Here is a 25309-nt window from a genome sequence, read left to right on the forward strand (position 1 = left end):
ACAGTACATGATACAGTACATGATAAATTTCGATATTCAAATTTTTGAATTTTTTTCAAATTCTAATCAAATTAGGACTATTCCCTACTCGAAGTACATAAAAATAGCTTAAAATTTTAATTTTTTTCATTCTCGACCTTTGATAAATCTGCCCCTAAATGTCAATATGCAGATCTGCTAGAAACCTTCAAACTATGAATTTATTTGCTTGACTAATAAGAAAGTTTTGGAGCAGCAAGGGTTCTGCTGCCAGGGGTGTAAGTGGATGCAGGTCATAGCAGTGCAGAGATAAGGTTTGTCGTAGGCAGCACAGAAGTCTTTGCACTGGAGGCCAGGTGAGTGCGAATCCAATAGGGGCCTGCACCAGTGGTTTGCCCGGATGCAGATTCTGTACCTAAGCCTGGCCACCACTATTTTCGCAACTGGGGCCCGCTGTGGTCCCAAAATGTCAGAATAACATTGAGAAAAAGAGTTTTGGTGTTTACCATCCCTTCACCCAGTATGCACTGTGTGTTTTAATATTACAGTATAAAGCATGCAGGTGCTATTAAGGGTCTATAGAGGAACATACAAAAGCATATAAGAATGCAATATTTCCATGTTTAATATACTAGTATGCAGAATAAAGCCCTTTGAATAGGTATGAATAGGGATGTAGCGAACGTCGGAAAAAAAGTTCGCGAACATATTCGCGAACTTGCGCAAAAATGCGAGCGGTTCGCGAACGGTTCGCGAACCCCATAGACTTCAATGGGAAGGCGAACTTTAACATCTAGAAAAGACATTTCTGGCCAGAAAAATGATTTTAAAGTTGTTTAAAGGGTGCAACGACCTGGACAGTGGCATGCCAGAGGGGGATCAAGGGCAAAAATGTATCTGAAAAATCTGCCTGTGTGTGCTTGGAAGAGATAGTGTAGGGGGAGAGCTGTTAGTGATTTCAGGGACAGATGATAGTAAGTTTGCTGGCTAGTAATCTGCTTGATACTGCTCTGTATTGGAGGGACAGAAGTCTGCAGGGATTTGAGGGACATTTTAGCTTAGGTAGCTTTGCTGGCTAGTAATCTACTGTTCTCTTTAAACAACTGCCATACGTTGACCTTGTAGGCATTGTTTGCCCAGTTTTTTTGGACGCAGCCACTGAAGCACAGTTGCCAGAAAAAATATGCCATATAAATGCTGAAAATAGTAATTTTTCGCCATACGTTGACCTTGTAGACATTGTTTGCCCAGTTTTTTTGGTTGCAGCCACTGAAGCACAGTTGCCAGAAAAAATATGCCATATAAATGCTGAAAATAGTCATTTTTTGCCATACGTTGACCTTGTAGGCATTGTTTGCCCAGTTTTTTTGGTCGCAGCCACTGAAGCACAGTTGCCAGAAAAAATATGCCATATAAATGCTGAAAATAGTCATTTTTTGCCATATACGTTGAGTCAACGTATGGCAAAAAATGACTATTTTCAGCATTTATATGGCATATTTTTTCTGGCCTCTGTGCTTCAGTGGCTGCGGCCAAAAAAACTGGGCAAACAATGCCTACAAGGTCAACGTATACACTACTACAGCGGTGGATACGGATTACGTAAAATATATGAATGCTGCTTGAAAAAAAGTAACTCAAGTGGTTTTTCTAGAGACGATAATATTATCAATATTTAGACAAAATGTGAACAAGCTCACACAGCTCGATGGCGGGTTGAAGAAAACACTGTGCAAATAATGCCTACAAGGCCAACGTATACACTACTACAGCGGTGGATACGGATTACGTAAAATATATGAATGCTGCTTGAAAAAAGTGACTCCGGTGTTTTTTCTGGAGACGGTAATATTATGGATATTTAGACAGAATGGGAACAAGGTCACACAGCTCGATGGCGGGTTGAAGAAAACAGTGTGCAAATAATGCCTACAAGGCCAACGTATACACTACTACAGCGGTGGATACGGATTACGTAAAATATATGAATGCTGCTTGAAAAAAGTGACTCCGGTGTTTTTTCTGGAGACGGTAATATTATGGATATTTAGACAGAATGGGAACAAGGTCACACAGCTCGATGGCGGGTTGAAGAAAACAGTGTGCAAATAATGCCTACAAGGCCAACGTATACACTACTACAGCGGTGGATACGGATTACGTAAAATATATTATGGCTGCTTGAAAAAAGTGACTCCGGTGTTTTTTCTGGAGACGGTAATATTATGGATATTTAGACAGAATGTGAACAAGGTCACACAGCTCGATGGCGGGTTGAAGAAAACAGTGTGCAAATAATGCCTACAGGGCAAATAATGCCTAAAAGGTCAACTTATACACTACTACAGCGGTAGTAAAATAAAAAAAAGTAAAATAAAAAAAAAAAGAATATTAAAAAAAAAAAATTAAAGTTGGTGCTGCTGAACTACTAGGAGCAGCAGATTAGCACACCAGTCCCACTCCCCAACACTGCTAGACTAATAGCACTGGGCTCTTATAGTAGTAGTAGTAGTAGTAGTAGTAAAACAACAAAAAAATAAATAAAAGCAGTCCTTACAAGGACTACTGTTATTGCAGCAGTCAGCAGATGAGATCAGAAGCAGGACAGCTGCCCACTGCAGCTACATACAGAGCACTGCAGTAGAAGGTAGATTACTAGCCAGCAAAGCTACCTAAGCTTAAATGTCCCTCAAACCCCTGCAGACTTCTGTCCCTCCAATAACAGAGCAGTATCAAAACGATTACTAGCCAGCAAACTTTCAACTGTCCCTGAAATCACTAACAGGCAGCAGCTCTCTCCCTACACTATCTCTTCAGCACACACAGGCAGAGTGAAAAAACGCTGCAGGGCTTCGGTTTTTATAGGGAAGGGGAGTGGTCCAGGGGAGAGCTTCCTGATTGGCTGCCATGTACCTGCTGGTCTGGGGTGAGAGGGCAAAAAAAAGCGCCAACAATGGCGAACCCAAAATGGCGAACGTCGCGCGACGTTCGCGAACTTCCGGCGAGCGCGAACACCCGATGTTCGCGCGAACAAGTTCGCCGGCGAACAGTTCGCGACATCTCTAGGTATGAATTCATTTAGCAGCAACCGTGGATTGTAGTGATTTGCTATGTTCACTTATAGCATAGTTATTACAAGTGACCGTGTTTTCAGGCGATGTAATCCCTCACGCGTTTCTGTGTTCATCTGAATATTAATGCAAGTGGCACCTGCTGGTTTAATGGTCATGTCACAAGGGCACACAGTGGAGATTGGCTGTTCATTTATAAAGCAAAACACAACTCAAGCTTTTACTTACAATATTAGCTCAGCTTTAATATATGTGAGATTTGATTATTTCTCAAGTGGGTGAAATTCACAGTTTCTAAGCAGTCTTCATCTGCATGTATTGTTTCTGTCTCAGATAGAAAATCTATATTTTAAATTTTTCCCATGTAGATGTTTATGTGCTTGTTAATATGATATGGAGCCAAGATGGAGCAAAAATGGGGGAACAAAAGAGTTGTGGGGTGCCTAAAAGAGAATGAAAACTACCTGTGCCAGTTCAAGTTCTAAATGTGCCCAAAGAAAGCCGCCCCAATTGCCTCCCCTGCATGAGGCGATAAGTTGCGGGTAGCAGTAACTGATGACCAGTGGTGTAACTAGAGTGTGCCTGGCCACCATGCAAAAAAATCTTCAGAGGGGCCCGGTGCACTCTGATCTCCATGCTTCCGCCCACTTCCCATCCTGCCTCTGCCCTGCCCACATCATGCCTTCACCCGCCAACTCCAGCCCCAACTCCCGTCCTACTCGCATCCCCCTTCCTCGCTGCAGGTAAGAGAGTGGCTGGGAGGTAGTTAATTATATTCCTTGAGCACAGATAATCGCCTGCATAATGAAATCCCTTTGCATAATTATCTACATCACAAGGATCGGCTTCAGCTTCCCTTTTTGCCCTATATAGTTTAAGAAATAACAGAAAAAAACATTTAATTTGTGATTAAAACAATAGGTAAAAGGTATGTTCAGCCTAAGACCTATTTGTTGAACTCATGAAAAAGGGTGTATACTGCAAATTCATGTTCTCAGCCAGTTTTAGTGTGCTCAAACAAATATCCCCCAGTATAGAGATAGAATTGGACTATTTATAAGACTTAGGAGGCCAGTATCAGATTTATGTTTTGGAAGTAGAGAATGACAATACTTTGGAATTAATTTTCAATGAATTCTAAGCCTTCTCCTTTTTATTAAAGTACTGCCCCTAAAGAATTAAGTATTCATGATCCATAACCAAGGTGATATGCAAGCTCCAGATGTCCAAATAAAATCAAATTGCCTTACGCGGCTTATGCAGTAGCAAGGTCAAGAAGGAGTAGTGTCTGTAATGAGCTTAGTTACGGTCATTATTAGCTCTCTTAAGTATTGATATGTCATCTGAAATTGAAAAGCAGAATTTTACTCATGGCTGGTAATTTCAGAAAAAATGATAATGAAGAAACATAATAGCCTGTGATAAAAAAAAATAACTACTCCACCTAATTGAAAAAAAAACAAGTTTGTTCTGAACGAAATGTAGCTTTTAGAGTGAAAATAAATTGTGAATCTGTGACTGCTTTGGCTCCACACACAGTGGGTTAGAATGGACAGACTTAATTGATTTGCCCTAAGGAAGATGATATGATCAAAGTTGGGCTTGGGCTTTGAACAATTAATTGCATTCATTTTCAGGGTCTGTACTGCTCAGCACACATTTTATTTATTATATGGTATGTATATTGTGCAGACACATTTACGCAGTGCAGAGATTAAAAATACTGTAATTTACATCAGTCCCTGCCACAGTAGAGCTTTTAAAGTCTAGAATCCTATCAGTTTTACACATGTACTAGGGACATTTCTATCAGGAAATACCTGACTGTATGGTTTTATATTGAGGGGAGACCCAAAGCCTACGCTGGGAGAACATACAAACTTCATGCAGATAGAGCCCAAACCACACATCTGAAACTTTATTCACAGAGGGGGATTTTGAGAAGTTTGTCACCCCAGTGGTTTTTATCTCACTGGACTGGGGACAAAATGCTAGAAACCTCTCTCCATTCAATTGAATTAGAGTAACCTGTAAGTCAAGTTTTACACAAAATGCTCAGTGCCGATGTAAGTGCCCAACAGGCTGAAAAACCAGTAGACACATTTTCAGAAGATGGATGTTGTGCACGACTGATGGCTAAAGATGAATGAATTATATGAATAGGCAACATGAAGCTGCAATGAGAAAACATTAAATACCCACTAAGAAAAAATATACAGTTCCCAACTGTCTTTGTGGAAATAAATGTCAGATGTAAGTACCTGAAAGTTCCACGTATATAAGTTTATGTCCTGATTTTGGTGGGAATTTCACCTTTGGTTCAGTATTCTGTCGACATTGGCAACCGGAACGCCCATCTGCATAGCCATTACTCACCGACTGCCTGTTTACACTGACCTCTGGAACAGCCCAAACTCTAATGACTATCTGGATTCAGTATAAACTCACAGCTGGCGTACCTTATACAGGAAGTACAGGTATGGGATCCGTTATCCAGAAACCCGTTATCCAGAAAGCTCAGAATGACTCCATTTTATCCAAATAACCTAATAATAATAATAATAAAACAGTACCTTGTACTTGATCCAAACCAAGATATAATTAATCCTCATTGGAAGCAAAACCACCCTTTTTGGGTTTATTTAATGTTTACATGACGTTCCAGTAGACAATTTATGAAAATCCAAATTACAAAAATATCCGTTATCCGGAAAGCCCCAGGTCCCGAGCATTCTAGACAACAGGTTTTATACCTGTACAAGGGAAATAGAAAAAGAGGGCAATGAAAGCTTGCTATGATTATCTTAGTTAGCCAATAAAGATATCACCTTTATACAACCTTTTTATTTCAAAAGGGTCGCCCTGTTACATTTGTACTGGCTAACACGGTACAACTACTTTACCTGTAAGAGTCCTAACAGAGCTGTGTCTAGCTTTTTGTTCTCATTCTCCAAACTAGCAAATGAATGGGCTTTAAAGCTGCAGTAGTTAGTTATTTAGCTGATAAATTATTTAAAATTCTAAAGGCAGTTATGGATGTGGTAGTAGACAGGAATAAAGAGGGTGCTAGCCCCATAGAAACATCACAGATATTCTTATTAAGAGTCAAAATTACTAAAGGGTGAATTGTGGTTTTGTTGGCAGTTCATACATTTTTTTGCCAATTTACTAAAAGGTGAGTAAGATACTTTGTTAGTGGGAAAAACTCAGAGCTGGTGAATTTTTTCGTTGTTTAACCAGATGAATTTTCGCTCAGGCAAACAATCGTTAATCATTAATCTCTTTATCAAAATGAAAACATTTTTCTTAATTTCCCTTTTCAACAAAGTCAATTTCATCAGATTGTGACTGGCAAATTCCAAAACAGTCCTAAAAAAAAAAGCTGGTATTTTTCCTTATTTATAAAGTGTTATTATGTTTACAAGTTGTAACGCCTTGTTATTCCCTGAAATAAGGCCGTTCCATAGAGCATGGCCTTACCCCATTGATGTGGATATACTGTAACTTAACGGGACAGTATACTCAACTTGTTTCTACCGTATAGGGCTTGTGCTGTACTTGCTTTTTACCTATTGTATCAATAATGACAAATCGCTTGTTATCACTTGAGCTGAACAAGGAGACTGGGGCTTCTTCATATTTCCTCCTTAGGAGGAAACACCCTCTTGTAGAGCAAGAGGGTGTTCTGTCCCTTTTAAGGTTGCTTGTAATATGCCTCATAATATCCAATGTAAAAAAAAAGTTGAAATAAAAATGTGCCCGGCTCTATTCTGCAGTTCTGCATGTGCATCATGTAACCAAACAATATGTAACTCTTTCTGTTTTATAATGTAAATGTTTTTTTCAGAATACCACAAGATGGCATTAGTGAGAACCTTACAGTGGCATGTGCTGGCTGATTTATACACCTAGCACATAACAACAAGAATGGTTAGCAGTAATTTAGAGATTTCACCCTTGCGGCCCCCATTGCTTACTGTACAAAGATGACCTTCAGGAGATGGAATTCATGTGTAACAGGGAAGCACTGCAAACTGATTAGCATATGAAGTGGGTCTCATTTATATTGTGCATGGGAAAAAGAATCACAGCATTCCCTTAACTGTATTTTATATTACCACTGGAATTTACTATTTAAACCAATAACAGTATTTGCTAACGAGTATTGTAATTAGCATATCTAAGATAAGGCAAGTAAATCATCTTAAAATCTGATTAGCTGTGTGCCCTTCCAATACTTAATAGATAGTGGTCAAGAAGGCTTAAATTCTGTTGACACTTTATATACATTATTTATTTCTATATATATACTTATTGATAATGTCATATTATTATATGAATAGTATTAATTTGAATTTCTGGCTTCCTTTTTCTTAAAGGGATTCTGTCATAATTTTTATGATTTAGTTTTATTTCTAAATTACACTGTTTACACTGAAAATAATTAATTCTACAATATAAAATGGCATTCCTGAACCAGCAAGTGTACTATTTTAGTTGGTATATTGGTGTGTAGGCAGCCATCTTAGGTCATTTTGCCTGGTCATGTGATTTCAGAAAGAGCCAGCACTTTAGGATGGAATTGCTTTCTGGCAGGGTGTTGTTTCTCCTACTCAATGTAACTGAATATGTTGCAGTGGGACCTGGATTTTACTATTGAGTGCTGTTCTTAGATCTACCAGGGAGCTGTTATCTTGTGTTAGTGAGCTGTTATCTGGTTACCTTCCCATTGTTTTGTTTTTAGGCTGCTGGGGGGTAGTGATATCACTCCAACTTGCAGTACAGCAGTAAAGAGTGAATGAAGTTTATCAAAGCACAAGTCACATGACTGGGGGCAGCTAGGAAACTGACAATATGTCTAGCCTTGTGTCAGATTTCAAAATTGAATATATGTTCAGGCACAAGTCACATGACCAGGGGCAGCTGGGAAATTGACAAAATGTCTAGCCCCGTGTCAGATTTCAAAATTGAATATAAAAAATCTGTTTGCTCTTTTGAGAAATGGATTTCAACACAGAATTCTGCTGGAGTAGCACTATTAACTGATGCGTTTTGAAAAAAACATGTTTTCCGATGACAGGATCCCTTTAATATCGCTTATCTCCTAACGTATCCAAAGTCATGGTTATATTCATCTTAAATGCCATATGTTAAAGATTTAAAACAATTAAATATATATTCATATTAAAAAAAGCTCTCAAAATAAAATCTATGTTAAGACCATTAGGTGATAGGGATCTCAGCCTATGTATCGACCAGCTTTCACGTTGGAGGGTGCTGGTTGTCAAATCTCCTCCTCTCCAATGTACCTTAACCCTCTCAATAGCACACCACATTAGACCTGCTGGATTATTATTGAGTTTTTCTGCAAAATGTTTTCATACAATGTGATTGGCCTAGCCCTTTTTTATATTGTTTATATGCTCCCCTATCCAATCCTTTATTTTCCTATTTGTTTTGCCCACATATTGGACGCCACACGGGCACTCCAACAAATATATGACATCAGTTGTGTCACATTTGATTATATCATGAATTTGAAATGTTTCCCCAGTTATCCTGCTAATAAAGGTTTTAGTATAGTATAGTATAGTATAGTTTAGTATGCCTGCTTTATTTCAATATGTAAATAAAAATGAATTATTTAGTGAACCTTCATGTATAAACTGACAAAGCCCTTGTTTGAACAATTACTATAACAATTAAACTGAGAAGCAAACCAAGCAATTTACTCTCAGGCTTTATTAAGCATTCTAGGATTTTCATCTAAGCAGCTATATAGGGCAACAAAAGTATGTCCTATACCAGGGGTGCCCAAAATGTTGATCACAGTCTACCAGTTGATCACTTTAAAGTTCCTGGCAGACCGCAGAAAAAAATTGTTGCACGTAAAAGTTGCCCATAGACTTCAATGTATTTAAACATGGAATTGCCTATGTGCCATCCTGCTATGAGTTCTCATGATGGTGTCAGGTGGCAAGAGTAGATCGCGAGGTAACAAAGTCTGGGCACCCCTGGCCAATACCCATTGGCTCTGTCTGCCTTGAGTGACTAACACTGGCCATAAACTGGCCATAAACTGATAGATCAGCTGGCCTGTTTCATATCACCTTGTAGACCAGAGTTGCAAGACTGTGCCCGCATCATGACCCTTTTTCTCCCTTTATTGTAACTCTCTATCATCATACTAAGCCTCCCACTTGAGTTTGTATTTCTCTCTCATGTATAGAAAAATGAGCTGAACAAATTAACTATTATTGAGAACAATAAGGTTCCAGGACCTTCTAGACTGACCCTGCTATCCAAGATGTTCCCCTCATCTGCTGTTTATACAATGAAATCCTTAGTTTACTCCTGTTTGACCAAGAACATCTGTTTTGTAACTGCAGACCATTTCCTTTGATGAACGTCCAGGTGCTGTGCTTTCAGACATAAGGTTTCTGCATGTGCTAGCCAGATTTTATCGATTGTCCTATGATTCATGTGTCGTAGGATAGTTGGGGCCCCTATGAAAACATTCAGTTTTGGCATACATCTTTGTAGAACTGTACTACTTTTAAGGAGACATGATTTTAGAGCTGCAGAATGTGAATTCAGTTTGTATATATGTTTTATGATATCTGTTTAGAAGGGCAGCTATGCTTAAAGGAACAGTAACACCAAAATGCCTGCCTTTTCCCTGTGTGTGCCATACCATGCCTGCCCTATGCTCCCTGTGTGTGCCATACTCTGCCTGCCCTATTCTCCCTGTGTGTGCACCATACTTTGCCTGCCCTATGCTCCCTGTATGTACCATACTCTGCCTGCCTCATTCTCCCTGTACGTGCCATACTCTGCCTGCCCTATGTATTTCTGTATGTGCCATACTCTGTCTGCCCTATGTTCCCTGTGTGTGCCATACTCTGCCTGCCCTATTCTCCCTGTGTGTGCCATACTTTGCCTGCCCTATGCTCCCTGTATGTGCCATACTCTGCCTGCTCTGTGTATGTCTGTGTGTGCCACACTCTGCCTACCCTATGTTCCCTGTATGTGCCATACTTTTCCTGCCCTATGCTCCCTGTATGTGCCATGCTCTGCCTGCCTCATTCTCCCTGTGTTCCATACTCTGCCTGCCCTATGTATTTCTGTATGTGCCATACTCTGTCTGCCCTATGTTCCCTGTGTGTGCCATACTCTGCCTGCCCTATTCTCCCTGTGTGTGCCATACTTTGCCTGCCCTATGCTCCCTGTATGTGCCATGCTCTGCCTGCCTCATGCTCCCTGTATGTGCCATACTCTGCCTGCCCTGTGTATGTCTGTGTGCCACACTCTGCCTACCTTATGTTCCCTGTATGTGCCATACTTTGCCTGCCCTATGCTCCCTGTATGTGCCATGCTCTGCCTGCCTCATTCTCCCTGTGTGCCATACTCTGCCTGCCCTATGTTTCCTGTGTGTGCCATATTCTGCCTGCCCTATGCTCACTGTGTGCCATACTCTGTCTGCCCTATGTACCCTGTGTGTGCCATACTCTGCCTGCCCCATTCTCCCTGTGTGTGCCATACTCAAACAACTAGTTGTTATAAGATAGATCACCAGAAATAATGACTTTCTATTTTCTATGTGTCACCGTTTTTCTAATATTGAAGTGTAAAGTGTCATTTTTCACCTTCTGAAGCAGCTCCGGGAGCCGACCCTGTGAACTGTTCTAAATAGATACATTTAGTTGATACATTTCTTATCTTTGTCCCTGCTGAGTAGAATCTCTGAGTTTCATTACAGGCAGAATCTCTGAGTTTCATTACAGGCAGAATCTCTGAGTTTCATTACAGGCAGCTGTTAGAATTGATACAATAGTTGCTGATATTCCACAGATGCTGCTGAGAAATGTATCAACTAAATGTAGCAAATTGTAACAGTTTAGAGTCTGCACCTGAATTACTGAGCTGCCAGACTGAAACACCAGAGACACGGACATTCAACTTTAAACTTAGATTTTGGAAAAACAGTCAAAAATAAATAATGGGAAGTAATTTAAAAAAGTCTTTATTTCTGGAGAACAATCCAAAAACAACTGAATTTAAAAAAGTGTTTGGAAGGTGAACAACCCCTTTAAGGGTATGTTTATGGTATATTCAATGGTATGACTTAAAATTTTTACATACAGTATGAATGTTATGCCTGCAGTGAGCACCAACCATTTGTTTTTTTTTGGTGTGTTACCACCATTAATGTGAACATGGGTGTGGTTTAAAATGGGAGTGGTCAACACTGGCTTCCATTACCAGCCCTCCACCACATAGGCCAGAAAAATTCCATCCCTCTGTACCACTTTTACCCAACAGTACATTATAGTGTCATTCCTTTGAAACACTTTATGTTTGGTGAAATTATTCCTTTAAGCACTGTACAGAACATTTATTTCTATTTTATATCACTCTTTGAAGACCATGCCCCATTTAGTGACTTAAGGCATTTGTGCGTTTGTATTTATGATGTTAACTCCATGCCTTATTCTCCAGCATTGTACATTTTACTCCTTTATGCCTGTAAGACAATAAACGAGAGCAATGCCCCTGCAGAGCAAAATAACTGCTGGAATAGGTTTCAATTCTACATTGCCTTTAGTGTATGCTGCCTAAAGACCCGGAGGTCTAGTGCTGTTATACAGGTCATGGAACTCCAAGGTGACTTGTAATGTTTTCATATTTTAAAATAGGTTTTACATGATTTCTTATAATATACACATTTCACTAAATCATGAGGCCTTGCTGAACACCAGTTCTAACTAGTGGCATCTTAAAGTACTGTTACAGGTTATTCTTGTTTTCTGTTCTATAATACATTGATTTAAAAGCAACATGTTCTCATTGTTATTATAAAACATTGTATTATTCTCTTTGTGTTACAAATGACCTAGAGAAGGTATAAATTGTAGATATATACAAGACTGAAAAAGCAAACTTGTCCAGCTACTAATTTTCGGATTTTGTTTGCCAACTAAATCTGGGAAAATCAAACATTTTTGGTGGTAGTTCTTCTATGTAGGAATAAGTATAGACTTATACAGTTTAACGATAAAATATAAATAAAATAAATATAAATTTAAGAATTATTGTTGAACCTTGCTTAAAATAGCCCAGGCATAGAAATCTTAAATTCAGTTTGTGTGGAAAGGGGTTAGATTGTATGTGTGTAATTGATATTTAATGACGGCTGTTTCTTTTCATATGTTTTAACTGTGAGGTTGATTAAAATAGGCAGGTGAAAACAAAATAAATAATTTTTAAATACATTTAGGGGGTTATTTATAAAAATCTGAAAACTTCTCAAAATTTTCTGTAAACTCTGACAAAATCTGCACGGATTTTTTGCCCTTATTTACCAATACATTTTCCAGAAAATTTCTTGTGTGGGAAAAAAGTCGGTACAATCGTGAATAAATCTGAATACCGCGACTTTTTCGATTTGACGTCCGAATACCGAGACTTTTTCGGATTTGATGCATAAATACCACAACTTTTTCAGATTTGACGCCCAAATACTGCAACTTTTCCAGAAACCCAGAGCAGATCAAGATATGACTGGGACTTCTCCATTGACTTCTACATGACCTCAGCAGGTCTGAGTTGGAGTACTTTTTTATTTGGACTTTCAAGTTTTTTTTTTCACAAAAAAATCGTGTTTTTCCCTTTAAAAGGCCAATGAGAAAAAATCGGACTTTAAAAAATAACCCTCTTAAACTGCAGTTAAAGGCTCACATATTTATGACACTTACATATTATACCAAAAAGCATAGGAGTTGGCCATATTTGGTTGGCTAGTTTGGTCAATATCGAATATACTGCTTACTATTCCTTTCAAGGGTCACTCCTCCAACTGCTGGTCCAACATCCCATGTCTATGAACAAAGTTTAAACATTTCATCTGCCATAGTACCTCCTTGGTGGGTGGATGCTCCAAAAGCAGATGGGGATATAGGAGGAACCCTTGCACCTCTTGCTGTTAGATATGATTGGCCCAAATGAAAAGAATAGTGCTATGTGCCTTTCCCTGTGGATGGCCAAATTGACTGGTATCAATTCTGCTCACTGACAGATAATAGGTTTACAATGTTTGTCATAATTACTAGCTACCCTTGTACTAATTATTAATATTGTTAAACATCATACTAATACAGGCATGAGATCTGTTATCTGGAAATCCATTATCCAGAAAGCTCAGAATTACGTAAAGGCTGTCTCACATAGACTCCATTCTATCCAAATAATCCAATTTTTTTAAAAGTATTTCCTTTTTTTCTCTGTAATAATAAAACTGTACCTTGTACTTGATCCAAACTAAAATAAAATGAAGTTTATTAGGGTTGCTGCTGTTAGACAGGTGTCTAACAGCAGCAACCCTAATAAACCACATTCCAGAAGTGCCGTCTGCCTGTCTGAGTTATATGTACCTACAGTGAGGACACTGTCGACTGAGCACCTGGAGGAGGGGAGGTTCGGTGAGCTGAAGCGGTCTTTACTTTTATTTTTGTCTTATCTGTAAAATATAATGAATCCTTATTGGAAGCTGAACCTGCCTTTTTGGGTTTATTTAATGTTTACATGATTTTCTAGTAGTCTTAAAGTGATACTGACACTAAAAAACGACTTTTTAAAAAATGAATGTACATTATATATATATATATATATATATATATATATATATATATATATATATATATATATATATATTATAGTTACCTGTAGGTCATGTTGATAATTTTTTGCAGAGAAGTATGTTTATCTAAGTTATTGTTAGTTGAAGTTTCTAAACCTGACTGTTTTGCCAACCTGACTGTCCCATCTCAGCCTGTCAGTTAAAGTTTCCAATGCTAAAGTTTCCTACTGCACAAATATGGCAGCCCCCTCATACAGGAACATGGGGCATCAGACAGGTAACGTAAAAGCATTGTGCAAATACTTTTATGACAAAGTTATAAGTAGCTTTCTAAGGCAATATTATGATAGATATAGGTGTCAGTATCTATTTAAGGCATGAAGGGCCAAATAACTGAAAGATCCATTGTCCGGAAAGCCCCAGGTCCTGAGCATTCTGGATAACAGGTCCCATAGCTGTATCTAAAATAGCTTATACACAGGAGGCACATTGTAAGATACCTTCATTTCCTTGGCCATTTCTAGCCCTACAGTTGCATCTTTTCATTAAAACATATTACTTTGGTCATTTTTCTAGTTCTGTTAGGCTTAGATGAAACAGTGTAGTGCTGTTCTTTGGGTACAGAATGAAGCATGATTAAAACACATTTTGCCTTTGCTCTGTGTGTATAAAATGTATTTATTACAGTGTGACTGAAGATATACCTCTACAAATCTCCAGTAGCCTTCCCAATATAAACAGCAGCTCCACTGAGCACCAGAGCTCTTATAAATATTGCAATATATGTAAAGTCTATAGAATGTAATATTGGTGAATTGGCAGTATTACTTTATCATGGTTATTGATGGAATTTTCTTTCTTCATGGGCTCCCTAGATTCTGAACCCCTGGGACTTGACACCAGCAGTGGAATAACAGCCTGGAAACTCAGTGAACAACTATTTCCATGTGATGTTTGTGGGAAAGTGTTTGGGCGACAGCAGACTCTGTCTCGACACCTCATGCTGCACACAGGTACCATCCAGAAGCTTTTGAGTTTTGTGCCTTACTGTCAGAATGAAGAAATTGTTTTTATATACCTATTATTTTCCTTTCCTAGCCACTATATACCTTATGTCAACATATCCTCCCTTCTTGGACTAAATGATTAGACTGCTGGCCCTACAGGGAGGATGTTTTTATAGATTTGTATGGGAGGGACTTTTCTGCTCTGGCAAGGAACCTACCCAGTGTTTAAGTTGACATATAGTGACTAAAAAAAATTAAAATATTATTTCTGTTTCTTGTTTACATCTGTACACAACCAAAAGTTTACCTGAAGGTTTTTTGAGGAGGGAGAATACGGGGTTCTATATGTAAAATATTTGTTTACATAAATTATCATTTTATATAATACAGCTCCTTTTTTTACATGACCTCATTCAGTTGGGGTTATATAAAACTGTGGATAAACACTATATGAATCAGAAAAACTCTATAAATTATTTTTTGTTTTTTTAGACATACCTGATTCCACAGATTGAAAGAAATCTATGATGGTCTGTCTGTACTCACGGTGACCAATCCCCCTCCATACGGCCCGCATATGAATGGCGAGCGGGCTGCCGGTGGGCCCTGGGGGGTGCGGGCCCGCTCGCACCTCCTGCTCCCCCGGTAGTTCTGCCAATCCCGCCCCTCAAGGCTCAACATCCCCCTTACCTTGTTCCATTGCAAAGTATGGATTCTGGTTCCTCTGCTTTCCAGAGAATCCATCACTTTGTAACGAAGAGAGTGAGGAATGAATTACACAAAAAAAATGTGTTCTTTTACTATAAAATCCAAATTTTTAGTGGAAAAAAACATCACTTTTTTTAGTGGGAAAAAAAACTCGAATATTTCAGAGTTTAATTATACCCCAAGGATGGAAAAAGTCAGAATCTGAAAATCCGGCATCTCAGAACTGCGGAGGTTGCATATGAATCAATGGGAGAATTCCCGAAGATATCGTGATCTCCGAACATTTCATGGTTTTCAGGCAAAAGTCTGAATTTTCGTGGACAAAACCGAAAAATTTGTTATATCCGTATGTTTCATGATTTTTTCAGGTTTTTTCCCCGCACAGGAAATTTTCTGGAAAACCTATTGATAAATAAGCGGAAAACCCGTGTGGATTTGGTAGAAGTAGTTTTTAGAAAATAATGAGATAAATTCGGACTTTGATAAATAGGCCTCTGAGTCGAAGGGCTGTTGGAAAATAGCTTTTACAAGTATCCTTTCAGTCTGTTGAATTACGCAGTTCAGATAGTGTTTATGTACCTTGTCTACATAAGCCCAACTGAATGAGACTATGTCAAAAATGTTTGATTCTGCCCCATGCACTTTGAACAGAAGCTGTCCAGTTCTGTTTCGTGTAGGCAGTTTTTATTTAAAGTGAAAAAGGGCCAGAATTAAGGGGCAGATGTATTAAGGGTTGAATTGAAAATTCTAATTTTCAAATTTTTTTATGGTCAAAACTCTCAAATTCAATTGTGAATTATCCAAACTCGATTCGAGTTTTAATTTGAATTAGAATTTCAAGATTTATCATACTAAAAGCTCGAATTCAAATTCGCCACCTAAATATTTGTCCAAATTTTACTAATTCGAGTAAAATCGAATTTAATAGATTATAAAAAAAACAAACATGAATTTGAAATTCATGCCTCCCCTTGTTTTGCCACCACCCACAGAGCTATAAAAGACTCCAAACCACCCTGTGCCCTAAAGGATCAACAACAACCAAAATTCCCCTAAAGCATTTACACATAACTCTCCCTTAGCCGGCATCATTTCTAAAAAGCAAGTTATGTATGAATGATAATTAATATGTATTATCTAAAACTCCAATGAACACAAAAGACAAAGAGGGGCTTTTTTTTTGAGAACACATAAATGATGGCTAACACAGCAGAGTTGCCTTCCAGAACACTATTTAGACTCCTGCTTTAAAGAAAAGATTTTTACAAGTACAGGGTAGAAAGAAACATGCCAATCATTTTCATTTATTTTAAATGATTCATTGAAAAAGTTTTATATTTCCAATATACCTGTATACTAGCCATGTCAGGTGGTCTCCATTGAAATCAATGGCACAAGTGGTTTCCAACAATTCTTTACCAAAATACATTAAAGAAGAAAATTAAAACCCTATACTTAAAGGGCATGTAAAGTCTAAAATAGAATACGGCTAGAAATGCTGTATTTTGTATACTAAATATAAACATGAACTTACTGCTCCACAAACCTAATCAAACAAATAATTTATGCTTTCAAAGTTGGCTACAGGGGGGTCACCATCTTGTAACTTTGTTAAACATCTTTACAAGACCAAGACTGTGCACATGCTCAGTGTGGTCTGGCCTGCTAAGGGATAGTCATAAACAAAGCTGCTTGAATTCTGCATGGCTGGGAAGTAAGGCGGGGGCTCCCCCTGCTGTTCATAAGTATGATTGTTTCCCTGCTCAGCAGTTAGGGACCGTGTGACAATTCCTATCCACAGAAGTAAATGAAGGGAGAGTTTCACTGCATACAGTCAGGTTTCTTATAAAAACAGTACACATTTTTTAATTAAAGTGTATTGGAGATAGGTTTCTTTTAAATTAAAGAAAGTAAAAAGGGGATTTTTTCTTTTTTTGCCTTTACATGCCCTTTAATTTAATATCATAGTTTCCTCTCCTCTCCAAAACTGTATTTTTGGTAAGACAACTCAAATAAATTATGTGTGTTATTTGTTTGAAAATTCTGTTTGTTCTTTTGTCTTCATACACAGAAGAAAGAAAATACAAATGTCATTTGTGCTCATATGCTGCAAAGTGCCGGGCTAATCTGAACCAGCATCTGACTGTCCATGCAGTGAAGCTGGTGAGCATGGACACTGAAGATATTGTCAGTGCTGTTATATCTGACACTGGTGAGAAAAAGAATACCCCATATTTCTACAGGTGAGAAGAAACAACAAGGGCAATTATTGGTATATTTTTAGTATACTGAGTGGCCTGTCAATGAGGCAAAATATGACATGATCAAGGGGAATTACTAAAAGTATAAGACACAGTCATGATTATTATAAGTGTAGCTATAGGGTCCTTTATACAGGAGGGCCATCTTCCATTTTAAGCAAATAATTCAAATTCTCCCCTGTAATTAGGACCACCATCAGAGGGTTGGAGGGTACTTTTGTAAAGGCCCATTAAAATTTTGACACTAGGGAGGTTATTTATCAGCTCTGAATATCCGAACCTCGAATAATTAGTAGTTTTCGGAGCAAAGAAAAAAAACTACCAATTTTTTGAGATTTATTAAAGTCCGATGGTCTACTGGAAGGTCCCAGTGTCTGCTCTGATGTCGGTACCAATATCCGATGATTTTGGGGTTTCGGCACAAAGAACTCGTTTTTGTGGAAAACTCCGAACAATTCGGAGTTTACAATATGGTATGGAAATCAAAATTACAGAAAGATCAAGAAAGATCAATTATCCAGAAAGCCCCAAGTCTCAAGCATTCCAGAATATAAATGCTATGTTATAAAAGTTACCATTCTTAATGTAAAAAAATGCTGTATTGCAGTGAACACAGATTGTGGCAATTGAGTGTTAATGCAAAGCCTTTAATAAGCCTTGAATAACACCAATTTAGAGGATTACTATATACTATATACTTCATTTTAATACTAATAAAAGGGAACATTATACCCATTCACTTTTGATTTGAGCCATTACTTGACCTGGAAGATTGTGAGCCAACCAACCTGCAGTTACTGTTTAAAGGAGCATTAACACCAAAAAATGAAAGTGTTTTGAAGGAATGACAATGTAATGTTTGCTTCAGAAACTCTACTATAGTTTATATAAACAAGCTGCTGTGTAGCCATGGGGGCAACCATTCAAGCATAGGATATACAGTTGATAACAGATAAGTTCTGAAGAATCACATTATATATTACAGAGCTTATCTGTTATTTGCTGTGTATCCTGTGCCGTTTCTCCTTTTTCAGTGTTGAATGGCTGCCCCCAATGGCTACACAGCAGCTCATTTATATAAACTATAGTTCTGCTTCTGAAGCAAACACATCAGTGTTACCACTGCAATACAACAATACATTGTATTTTCATTACTTTAAACCTAATAAAAGATATAGGCTAGAAATATTGTACATTATGTTTGGGTTTCTGGACACTTTCCAAGATGGTGACCCCCTGTGACAAGTTTGAAGTCTTGGATCATTGCTGATATTGAGAAGCTGAAACGTTAGGCTGGTGCAATAAGTTCAATATATAAAATATACAGTAGCAGATATTCATTTTTAGAGTATAGTTCTCCTATAAAATTGCCATACTTTTCACAGAATTTTAACAAAAGCCCAAACACTTCCCAAGTGACAAAGTACGTTTTACACAAAAAAATTTTTTAGAAAATACCTCCCCATGATATTCTGACAATTAATCCTGGACTTGAAACATTTCTAATGCATAAAAAAAGGTTGAAGAGGGTGATGTTGCATTGTTATTTAGCAAGTAACAGTAAAAATGAAAGACTTTTGTATACCAACAACATTTAGGCAAATTGAATGAAGTCACAAAAAACTAGAAGGTAACATTTTTAATGTGGATGACATATGTAATTTACAAATGCAACGTCAAATGTCATTCATGGCTCTCTACAGAAACATAATTTATAAAAATATGCTTTGTAAAACATGTTAACATTGCACAGGTTTTATTTATTAATGTATATTCACTTTTTGGTGTTACTGGCCCTTTAAGCGTTTAACCGAAAAAGTGCATTATTTTTACAGCTGAAAAGGAGGGAGGAAAGTGTTTTCTGTTAAGCATAGTTAACCTGCTCACTCCATAGAACAAGCTCTGCTCACTAGATAACAGCCGGTGGCAGCATTGTGCAGAATCCACCAGTGAATGTTATAATGTGGAGTTCCTGGACGGCAGTAAAACAGTGCAGCCTGACCTGGGAAGCTTTCCAGATAGTTTGAATTGGTTTCTGAGGTGCAGTATGCTATCTGCTTAGCAACAAACCAGCCTTTACAACTGTGTTTGGCACTGTTACATGACTTCTCTGTCGCCCAGAGGATTCTGTTTGGTGATGTGCAGCATCTGGAACAAGTCGTTTTCAATTAACGTCATGATTATTCTCGGCAGCATAATGCTGTGTTACAGATAGTGAGAAGAACCACACAGTGAAAATTGCCAGAGAAAAAGCACTACTGAATCATGATCTGCTAATGCTAGCTTTACTTACAGGGATTTTTTTATTTTTTTATAAATTGCCTAAAATCTATCAATTCATTTAAATATTAAAAAAAAGACATTTACAATTGTTTTGCCATCATCATATATTCATGCTGCGTTAGTTAACATTAAATGTGCATAAAACCTCCAATGGACACTAAGGGGCATATTTATCAAGGGTCGAAGTTAAAAAAAACTTCGAACTTCGAAAAGACCAACCGAATAGAGGTCGAAGGTTTTTGGGGGTCCGTATTCGGCCTACTTCTAATCGTACGATCGAAGGAATAGCGTCTTCGATCTACTTCGATTCAAAGTTTTTCCCCCAAAAAACTTTGATCTCTCAAACTCCACCAATTGCCTCCATATAGGTGCTAGGAGGTCCCCCATAGGCTAAAACAGCACTTTGGCAGCTTTTAGGTGGCGAGTGGTCGAAGTCGAAGCTCTAAAGAGACAGTACATGATGAATTTCGAAGTTTTTTTCAACTTCAAATCGAAATTGGACTATTCGATGGTCGAAGTACCCAAAGATTACCTTGAAATTCAAAGTTTTTTACTTAGAAAATTCACTTCGGCCCCTAATTGATCATTATTTTTACTTTGAAATTGGGCGTCATTTTTGCGGCGAAACTTGGCATAAAATTCCCTTCATTAGTACATACTGTACTATGTAAAGTGATACAATGTCAGTGTCGCTCCCCATTCTGTCTGAGGTGTTACCAGGTGACCAATGTGGGCACAGACAGCCTGAGGTGTGATCAATCAATGAGTCTTGAAGGTGTCAACAATGCAGGTCCTTACATTTGTGAACAATACAGGGTTCTAAAGGTATGACCTACACCTGGGATTACAGGTGTGAACAATGCAGGACTTTTACAGCCTGAATATGTGAACAATGCAGGGGCCAGTTAATCCCAGTTCTGATACTTTTTGAAGCTCACACAAAGGTAAGCAATCAAAGCAACCAGACTTCAATGGAGGCCACACAACAGGGATCTGCGGGCCCCCAGTTGGAGCACTGCTCTAGAACAGGAGTGTCAGACACTAGTAGCTATAAGAGCAACTACAAAGAGTGGCCTATGCTTCAATAAATTATTTGGTTCTAGAACCACCAACTGCCTTCATAGTTTCAAACACTGTGTGCTTCTATCTTATCTGTGATACAGGTATGGGACCTGTCATCCAGAATGCTCGGGACCTGGGGTTTTCCAGATAACAGATCTTTCCTTACCTTGGATCGTCATATTAAACATACCCTATAGGCTGGTTTTGCTTCCAGTAATGATTAATTATATCTTAGTTTGGAGCAAGTACAAGCGACTGTTTTATTATTACAGAGAAAAAGAAAAATGATTTTTAGAAATGTGTTATTTGGATAAAATGGAGTCTTTCTGGATAACTGGTTTCTAGATAATGGATCCCATACCTGTAGTTACAGTTCAGCTGCATCTTATCCATCCGTCCACTTTGCAAGGACTCATCTGAGAGAGATGGTCATAAATGTAACTTTGTTTGTTTTACTGAGCAGCTGGATTTAGACCATTACTGGTTACATAACAAAAGTTTTTTACACAGTTATCGCCTGGAATTAATATTTAGCATGCGATTTCCATTTAAGTGTATGAGGACTGTTTCCTTATAATCTATATCTTTAACTGCTGGTGTTGGTCATTTCCCCAATGGCACACAGGTCTAATGCAACAACATGTGTTTGTTGTGGAGTGCGATGCAACGTTTTGTGGGCATGCACCGTCCACAATAAACATTTAGGGGCAGATTTATCAAAGGTTTTGGTGAATTTTGAAGTAAAAAACTTAAAATTTCAGCTATTGTTTGTGTACTTCAACTAGGGAATAGTTCAACTTCGATTCGAAGTTGAAAAAAACGTTAAAATGTACTGTCTCTTTAAAACTTCGACTTCAACCATTCACCACCTAAAAGCTGCCGAAGTGCTGTTTTAGCCTATGGAGGACCTCCTAGAACCTATATGGAGGCAATTGGTGGAGTTTGAGAGATTGAAGTTTATTGGGGGAAAACTTTGAATCGAAGTAGATTGAAAGCGGTACTCCTTCGATCGTACGATTCGAATGCGCACCACTTCGACCCCCAAAAACCTTCGAACTCTATTTGGTTGGTCTTTTTGAATTCGAAGTTCGAAGTTATTTTAACTTCGACCCTTGATAAATATGCCCCTTCGAATTGAAAAAACGTCGAAATTTTAATTAAAAAAGACCAACCGAAATTAAGTCGAAGTTTTTTTTGGGTCAAATAGGTCAATTTTCGATCAAATTAGAATCGTTCGAATCGAAAGAATAGTGCATTTGATCAAATTCGATTCAAAGTTTTTCCCCAAAAAAAAGTCCACCAATTGACTGTAGGCGGCCCCCCATAGGCTAAAACAGCAATTCTTTAGGTTTTAGATGGCGAGTGGTCGAAGTCGAATTTTTGAATTTTTTTCAAATTTAAATCGAATTTGGACTATTCCCTATTCGAAGTACACAAAAAATATCTCGAAATTCAAATTTTTTTTATTCGAAAATTCACCTCGACCTTTGATAAATCTGCCCTTTAAGGTGTTGCATTAGGCCTGTGTGCCATTTTTGTGTTACTATTGGGAGGCAGCCAGGCCTCCACCTGTGTGCACCAGGCATCTCTGCTCAGCCAAGTAGGTAGAGTGTGCGATGGCCAAAACCATTCGTATGTTGGTCATTTCCTTCCAGGATTATATTTAAAACTAGTTTTTCCTTTCACAAATTGGGAACCACATCCAAATTCGAGGTATCAAGTAAATGGTCCTATCATGCCTATTGTTTTAAGTAAATCCCTGTTTAATCAAATGAAATGGAACAATACAATTTTTCTTCTAGAGGGTTAAACCATTTTTATGCATCTTTCCACCCTTGTAGTTGTCATGTCTGTGGCTTTGAGACCGAGTTGAACGTTCAGTTTGTGAGCCACATGTCCCTCCACGTAGACAAAGAGCAGTGGATGTACTCAATCTGTTGCAGCACCTGTGACTTTGTCACCATGGAGGAATCTGATATGAGGACACACATCAGCGCTAAACACTCAGGTATGGCAACTGCAGAGATGTGGCCATAAATATGTGTGTGTTATCTTTGTTTCCCTAAATGTCTGCATTCACATATCCAAGTAAAGGTGACTGTGTAAAAAGTGCTTTACATGAATAGCAGAGTCTTGTTCTTTGTTGCTATGTGACCTCTTTTCAGCTTAATGCAAATGTACTTCTGGTCAGGAATAATGAAGTGAATAGTGGGAGAATGTTGCACACATCTTCCTTAGCTGGGAAGGAATCCAGTAGCAAGTGGAAATGTGCCCAAAGACATGCACCAAACTGCACTCTGACTTGCTCTAAGAGCTTCAAATGTGGGATTAAACTGCTTTATGTAACTATGGGGGTAATGTAATAAAAGTAGCAAGATTTGGACCCGGTCGCATAAAGGTGGCCATACACGATAAAATCCTCTCGTTTGGCTAGATCCCCAAAAGAGCTGTTCTTTCCCCGATATGCCCACCAATGATATGCCCGAACATTCGACCCAAGGGCAGAACAATCAGATTACAACAAAGAGAATGGGTACCGACCGGTCGTAGGGCCGCATCAACTAGCTGATGTTGACCTTGATCCCCAGAAAAATCAAACCTCCCCAATCTTGGCCAGATATTGATGACCTCTCAGAAGCCCCCATACACTGGCCAAAAAGCTGCTGAATTGGTCTCTAGGACCGATATTGGCAGCTTTAATCTGCCCGTGTATTGTCACCTTAAAACAATCACCAAGTAGCAATTGCTGGTCACCTGTTTAAAAGTAAACATCTCTTTGGTTGCTATGGGTTACAGGCCTAGTGCAAGGTTTGCAATTTTTATTACATTACCACAACAGTCATTTACACATAAGAGCTGTTCGAGACATGAAAGGGTTCTGGGCAGGTTACATGGCCAGTATCAAAATCCTTTGCCCATCATTAATACGAAGCCACCATTGAATAATAGGAATGCAGAGACCAATAGAGTAAAAGCACCACATAAGGTTTGCTTGGTTATCTTCCATCTTAAAAAAACTTTATTCATATCTTCTTTTTGTGACTTTCTAGGAGAAGATAGAAAGACCCCTAGTGAATCAGTAAGCCCCTCTTCCTCGTCCTTATCTACACTCAGTGATTCAGCCAACAGTAAAGAAGATTTCGACACACCACTGAGAAACCAGACTTCCAACAGTTTGCTGGTTATTTCCGTAGTGCCTGGCTCCCAGCCTTTTGTCAGCAATGAAGAGAAGTCAGAGAAAGGTAAATAGGACAGCAACAGGCACTCAGGTTCTCCACCATCTTGAATATGAACTTTGTGAACTGCTATGACTGCTGTCTGCAACAGGAGATACATTTGAGAAATTGAAAGTAGCAGTATACCCTCTTTTTCAAGTGCAATGAAAAGGGTTTGCGCTGAAAGTGTTATGTTTTTGCTGATCATTATTTATGTAGTGCCACAGTAATTTAAAGGGATTATATATGATGCCTGTTGTTTTATTTAAGAAATATATACGGTTTTTGTGACTTCTTACACTAAACAGGGTTAAATCTGAAAATTGCAGTAAAGTCACATTCTACCTTTTGTATCTATGATCAAGATCAAAACAAATCAGTAGTGATGGGCGAATTTGCGAAACGGCGAAAAATTTGCGAAACGGCGTCTCGTTTTTGACGCCAGCGCCCGTTTTTTTGGAAAAATGTTTTTGACGCCGGCGAATTTTTGCCGCGGGCGTTTCATGAATTTATTCGCTGGCGGCAAATCGCACAAATTCGCCGCGAATTCGCGCCTGGCGAATAAATTCGCCCATCACTACAAATCAGCAGAGCAGCCTCTGTATATCAATTTGCTCCTTATCTCACAGCCTAACAGGCTGCAACTGGGAGTCCTGCAAGGTTCTTAATTTCCATGTCATTTCCAAATTTCCATGTACGACTTGCTCTCATCAAACTGGTACAGGATTAATTTTATATAGAAGCCATGCTTTCCTAGCAATTTTCATAGCTTGTTAACTTGTTTTAGGCAATTTGTTATTTATTACATGACTGTTTTTATAAACTTTAAGGGAAGTGCTAGTATTAATGTTTTGGTCAGTAGCTCATTGCCAGGTAACTTACAACCATTTTAAGACTTTGCTACTGTATTCAGCTGGTTCAGCTGTCTTTTCCAAGTCATAGAATATACACAGTGGACCTCCATGGTGTGTGCGACATATTATGCATGCTCTTCTGAAGAACCTCACAAAAAGTACAGTATGTGTTGGGAGGATACTGAAGTCTTGTTGGGGGACTAATTTACCAGGCTTGTGGCTACTTTTCCACA

At 38.4% G+C, this 25309-nt stretch overlaps 1 protein-coding gene across 2 annotated transcripts in view; it reads left to right on the forward strand.

Moving 5' to 3' along the window:
- Positions 1 to 25309, forward strand: part of znf827.S (zinc finger protein 827 S homeolog) — a 123840-nt gene that overhangs the window by 92881 nt on the left and 5650 nt on the right. For both annotated transcript variants that reach the window (XM_018243277.2, XM_041579556.1), the window contains exons 9-12: positions 14562 to 14699; positions 17473 to 17644; positions 22849 to 23015; positions 24058 to 24249. In XM_018243277.2, the coding sequence (XP_018098766.1) occupies positions 14562 to 14699; positions 17473 to 17644; positions 22849 to 23015; positions 24058 to 24249 (669 nt within the window). The remainder of the gene's footprint in view (positions 1 to 14561; positions 14700 to 17472; positions 17645 to 22848; positions 23016 to 24057; positions 24250 to 25309) is intronic.

The sequence above is a fragment of the Xenopus laevis genome, chromosome 1S (genome assembly GCF_017654675.1).
Source record: "Xenopus laevis strain J_2021 chromosome 1S, Xenopus_laevis_v10.1, whole genome shotgun sequence".
Lineage (NCBI taxonomy): Eukaryota > Metazoa > Chordata > Amphibia > Anura > Pipidae > Xenopus > Xenopus laevis.